Below are 6000 nucleotides of genomic sequence, written 5' to 3'. Positions count from 1 at the left end.
GCAAATTATTGGCAAATCATTGAAGACTGAAGTCTGACAGACATTTGGGTTTCAGACTTCATACCCATCAGAAAATTTATGCTAATGCAAAACCTGCTATTCTGTTAACATTTTAAGTCTGTAAGAGCAATACTTAAAAATTGTCCATATATTTGGTCCTTTATTCCCCCATTATTTATGCTTTTATCCAGATTTCTTGCTTTAAGAGGTCAAGAGGTATGTTCGTAGGCCAAAAGAAAAAAAAGTGAATTTCTTTATGGTGCATTCTATATCAAACCTTTTAGTCACCCTTGCAGTAAACCTTTTTCTTCATAGCTTGTCTACTTACTGAAATAGGTGAGTACATTTTCAAGACACTATGGAGATCTCAGTAGACAGAAGCTATGCTTTCTTACATGTATCCAGTGATTAAACAAGCACATATTAGTTTATAAATTAATAATGTAATATTCCAGTTGGCCCACCCTCCAGTGATACACAAGCTTATACTTTTTCCTTTTCTGTCACTAAGAGCTTTTCCACCACTGTATATGCTCTGAAAAATGGAAGATGATTGTGTACTCAAGCTAAATCACTCAGATCAGTTGAAGGGATCAGTGTATATAAGCCCAATAGATTATCTTGCATCTCATCAGCTTGTAGTATTGGAGCTAGATGTAGAGATGGCTAAACATCCTCAGGGATAATCCCACCTTAAACTGAGGTAATTTGTAATCTGGGGAACCTTTTGATAGAAACTACTACTGTGAAGTGAAACAAATGGTGACTAGGATAGAAAATGCCTCTAGATTTCCATACCATTATAAAAATATGTCTGTACTAACAACCAAATGACAGTTGCAGGTATATGATCCAAAAGAGATCGCAGTTCCTCTATTAGCTGCAGGGACTCAGTCATCAGAGGCCTGTGAGGTACCCATGTATAAGCCCAGTTAAGGCTAAAATTGTCCAAAATTATTTTTTTTCAGGCTAACTGTCCATGATTCCCTAGGAAATCCAGAATTCCACATATTTCCTGCTCTCCACATTGCATACAATTCCATTTCTTTCCTTATTCTATTTTTTATTTGTTGAGTCAAAAAAAAGAAAATCCTTGCATGCTAATGGCAATGAAGGAAAAGTATCCTAGTATTGCGTATACTACCTGTTTTTCAGGTACAAAACTGCATTATATGCTGTACTGTTATTTACTGAAGAATTCAAGATACAAAAAATAGTTTCTTACAGCTTCAGTCATTTAAATCCAATTATAAATTACTGTAATCATGCAGCACGCTGCCTAAAATAAAGACAAAGGGGGTTATGATAGTACACTGCAAAATGAAAAAAAATGATAAAACTAGCAAGTCAAACAGTGCTCTTCTTCAGAATTAACTTGTAATACAAATACAACAACAAAAGTGTTATCAATTGATTTATTTCTATATTTCAGATTCTTTAAAATGAATATCAGTCATGCAAAAGTATACACAGCTCAACTTTGTACCTTAAAAAAAAGAAAAAATACAGTCACTAAGTTTGGAAATAAATTTGTCCAAAAATGGTGGATTCCCTGCTCACAGTCCAGGTAATAAAAATTGGTTTACATGTTGCTATCTTTGAGGCTATTATAGAGTAATGTATGAAGTATATATACACCTGGTTAAACCAGTAATGTGATTGATTGTGTTTATATTAACCCAGTGCATAATACAGATATATTACTTTTAGCTGTTTTGCATTTCAGATGTGAACTTACAAGTCCACAGTTAATTATTGGATAAAACTGTAAACATAGTGCTTATTTTAGCAGTCAGACACACATTTGCTGCTTTTATTTATTCTGCAGAAATAGATGCATTGGATTTGTATCTTAAAAATAGTGATAGTTATAATGTTTCCATAAATAAAATACACCTCCAGTTTTTATCTCTGTGGTCTGTGGAGCATTACCAATATTGAGAAAGCAATTAACTTCAGCAATATTTTTATAGATCAGTACTAAGCCAACTGCCCATGTGGGCCATTTTAAGCTTATCATATTACCCCATACAAGAATCAAACCCAATACCTTGTGTTTGTAAGGGAAACATCTTAAACATTATACCAAACTCCCAACCCATTATATTAAATTCCCAATGCATTAGAAAATAATTTTAAAAACAGAGAGATGGAGTTATCAATATTTTAATTTACATTTATGTACATGAAACATGTCACTTTATAAGTGCTTTTCAGCACTTTGTTGTAAAAAGTAGCTGCATTGCTTCTTCTGTTAAAGCATTCCAAATATGAAAATGTGCTTTTTATAGCAATATCTATCTATATATATATATATATATATATATATATATATATATATATATATATATATATATATATATTAGGACAAAAAGATTTTCAAAGGGTGAATCATAGTTGACACAAATCAGTCTACAAAAGAAATGACCAGTACTTAGTCTGTCATGTCATGACAGAGTTTGCTTTCCTATGGTTACTGCATGATTCTTTTTGTTCATATAAACAGATTAGCTGCATAATTAAATTTACTTGTTTAAGTTTATTGCACAGGTAGACCAAGTGAGAAGCAATATTCTTTTTCAAGTTTGACTGTAATACAGTTCTAATTTCAAAGGGTAGCTCATATTCATAAACCAGTGCAGATTCACCATGTTTTAAATAAGCTAAATATTTCTAACAGTAATGATACTGAACCCAAAGTGACTAGCAGTAACTGAAAAGAAAAATGACAGCTGCGTTTAATAAGGTTGTGTATATCAAGATTTGTTGCATATATGGAAAAAGGCACATTTGTGTTTAAAATACTGTTGTCTGTACCTGAATGTGGTGGAATGCTCCTCTCTGCACCTCTTTGAACATATAAAGCCAAGTCAAAGCCAGAAAACCGATTCTTTGAGAAGAACGAGTATTCAGTTTCACCTTGCTGGTCCTTCAAAGTGTGTGTGTGTGTGTGTGTGTGTGTGTGTGTGTGTGTGTGTGTGTGTGTGTGTGTGTGTGTGTGTGTGTGTGTGTGTGTGTGTGTGTGTGTGGTTGTTTGTGACTCTAATATTTAGAGTTCTGAACTCTGATGACATTTAGCACAACTACGTATGTAAAAAAACCTCAAAAGGTTACTTTGTACTTACCACACCTGAGCTTTTAGAGTTTCGCCTTTACAACTTAATACATTGAGAATATGTATAAAAGCAAACTTTAAACTGCAAATACTTTATCTAGTATTAAGGCTATGTTGTATTGTTAAGAAGAAGTCTAGAAACTAACATTACATAGTGCTATTAAGGAAAGGATGAACAAAATGAAGAGAGATAAATGAGGGGACTGTTTTTATATTTTATAACAAGTACAACTATATCCCGACTGTATCTCATATTACTGCTCTTTCTCCTAACTAGCTCAACCCCCATAACTACTTTTTATCTTATCATAGATAAAGTTTTGCTTACATTTCTCCTATTAGAAGCTAGAGTGGTCTTAAATTCTAGTCAAGCACACCAATCTTACATTGTACCATTCCTGGCACTGTTAAAATATGTCTTCTTTTAACAAATGTTTGGTAAAACACAAACCGTATTTCATGTCTTTACCATAATTAATTGCTTTTGAAGTATACACTAATACGTGTTAAACATTATTAATATTTGTTAAATTTGTTTGTAGTGTTAGTATTGTTAGAATTCTCAACTATATGTCAAGAGTTTTTCTCCCTGGGTCTCCACTGAAAATGGGCTTCTGGCCCAGATGGACAATACCCAGTAAACAAATGTAATTAATAAATAAATATAATAAATATAAATAACTTGACAGAGGACCCATGGGTATCTGACATTGGTATGTAGCCTAGGATTTCATTTGGTTTTAATTAATTGAGCAATGTTTAATTTTATTCAGGATCAAATGTTTAGGTGGTTTAATACTGATGTGAGGAACAGGTTAATTCATCTCCACAGAAATAAGTTTACTTCATCAAACAGACCAGTAAGAAGACTACAATTTGTTCTCTTCCTTAAATTCAAAACTATATCTACTATACCAGAATCTGACCTATATCTTCTGTAAATGAATAGCTTGATTTTTTATATCTACTTTAAATGGATCTCTAGTACACATAGCAGGTTTCCTGGTTATGATTGGCCGTATAGTGGTGGATTACCAAGTGTGCATATAAACTGTAACCTTTAGATGGGGACTGTGGTATGAAGTGTGCTATGCCTGTGTGATTAAAACTAGTTTCAAATTATGTGGAATACAGAGAAGGATATACTATTGCACAGAATTATGTTATATAGAATATTTTGCCATGCAAGATACATATACCAACTGATTTAAAGATATTAACATAGTAGCCTTAGAAATTGAGATGACAGAGAATGAAAGACAAGTCTAGGCCAATTTTGTTTTATGGTACTTAGAGGACACCAATAATGGGACTTGAAGACACTACATAGCTTTTTTTAGTAATTCCTAAACATCTGCCTATGATGAGTTCTAGGACTCTCACTTACCTTGCAAAAAGTACAATTTAAAAAATTTAAAAAAATTAAGATACTAAAAAAGCTGAACTGTCCTGATAAGTGAAGAAGGTGCCTAGATCATGACCATCCTCTTCACAACCCACAAATCTATGGTACAGACAAGCAATTATAACGAGACTTGTTTTCAAAATGGTGAATGATTTGTAGATATTCCTTGTGTTGCATCTGTCTTTATTTGTATTTATTTTATTCATTGATAATACATGCATCCCCCTATATTAAAATACATATACTTGTAAACAGTTTTCTACATTCTACATTTTGTTGTGCATTTTTTCTGCATAGTTAGAAAAACAAAGCAAATAACACTTTAAAAATGCAATTGCATTTTAAAAACTATAACAATACAATTATTTCTATAGTTTTAAGACACATTACTGAACATTCCCCATTAAATGCTTCTTTGTATTTTTCTGAGGCTGAAATAAAATTATGTAAAATCTGGGTAAAAATATACAGCTGAGTAATCCAGCACTTGAGGCTAAGATTGCAAATATCTCCACTGCAACCATGTATTTGCCCTGTGTGCTCAGGTATGCAGGTATAAAGGACAGCCAGACACTGACAAATACTAACATGCTAAACGTAATGAATTTAGCTTCATTGAACGTGTCAGGCAAATTTCTTGCCAAGAAAGCAACGGCAAAGCACACAATAGATAAACCCCCCAGATATCCCAGCATGCAATAAAAAATGCTACATTGTGTTCATTGCATTCAATTATTATTTTCCCATTTGCATATTTTGCATTGTAGTCCACAAAAGGAGGGTTGCTTAATATCCAAATAACACATATAATAAATTGCCCAATAGAACAGAAACAGACTACTAATTTAGGTACAGTTGGCTCCAGTAGTAATTGCAGTTTACTGTCAGGTCTTGCTGCTTTGAAAGCAATAACCACAATGATAGTTTTTGCTAAAACTAAGGAAATACTGATGGAAAAAATGATACCAAATATGGTTTGACGAAATAGACATGTTATTGCAGTTGGTTTACCTATAAATATTAAGGAGCATAGAAAGCACAGCATGAGTCCAAAAAGAAGGAGATAGCTAAGTTCCCTGTTGTTAGCTTTGACTATTGGCGTTTCTCTTTGTTTAATAAAAATTCCCAACACTAAAGAATTCAGCAGAGTCATGAACAGAGCAATGACAGCAAGAGTTATACCCAGGGGTTCTTCATATGTTAAGAACTCTATCACTTTTTGGAGACAAGCATCACATTTCTCATTAGGCCACTGATCGTCTGGGCATTTCCAACAGTCCAAAGAATCTGTTAAGAGACAAAAAGAATGACTGATGTGATTTAAAATGAAAAACAAAAAAAAATCTTCATTAAATCATTTAAAATATCAGTGATATGTCATGTTATTATCTGTTGGAACTTCACAGCTTGCAGAGTTCATGACTCATTCTATAACATTTTGAAGATCTAAATTGCTTAATGCACTCAGTTCTGTTGCTTA

General features: G+C 32.9%; 1 protein-coding gene across 1 annotated transcript in view; it reads right to left on the bottom strand.

The window, feature by feature from the left end:
- Positions 1–4906: 4906 nt before the first annotated feature.
- LOC122794883 (extracellular calcium-sensing receptor-like) overlaps positions 4907–6000 on the bottom strand; it is a 207700-nt gene continuing 206606 nt past the window's right edge. The window contains 2 exon segments of the mRNA XM_044063483.1: positions 4907–5238; positions 5241–5807. Of these exon segments, the coding sequence (XP_043919418.1) occupies positions 4907–5238; positions 5241–5807 (899 nt within the window).

This window comes from Protopterus annectens, chromosome 2.part1 (assembly GCF_019279795.1).
Source record: "Protopterus annectens isolate FY-2018-M chromosome 2.part1, PAN1.0, whole genome shotgun sequence".
Lineage (NCBI taxonomy): Eukaryota > Metazoa > Chordata > Ceratodontiformes > Protopteridae > Protopterus > Protopterus annectens.
Note: the sequence above shows the minus strand (reverse complement) of the source record. Positions and strands in the feature narration are given on the sequence as shown.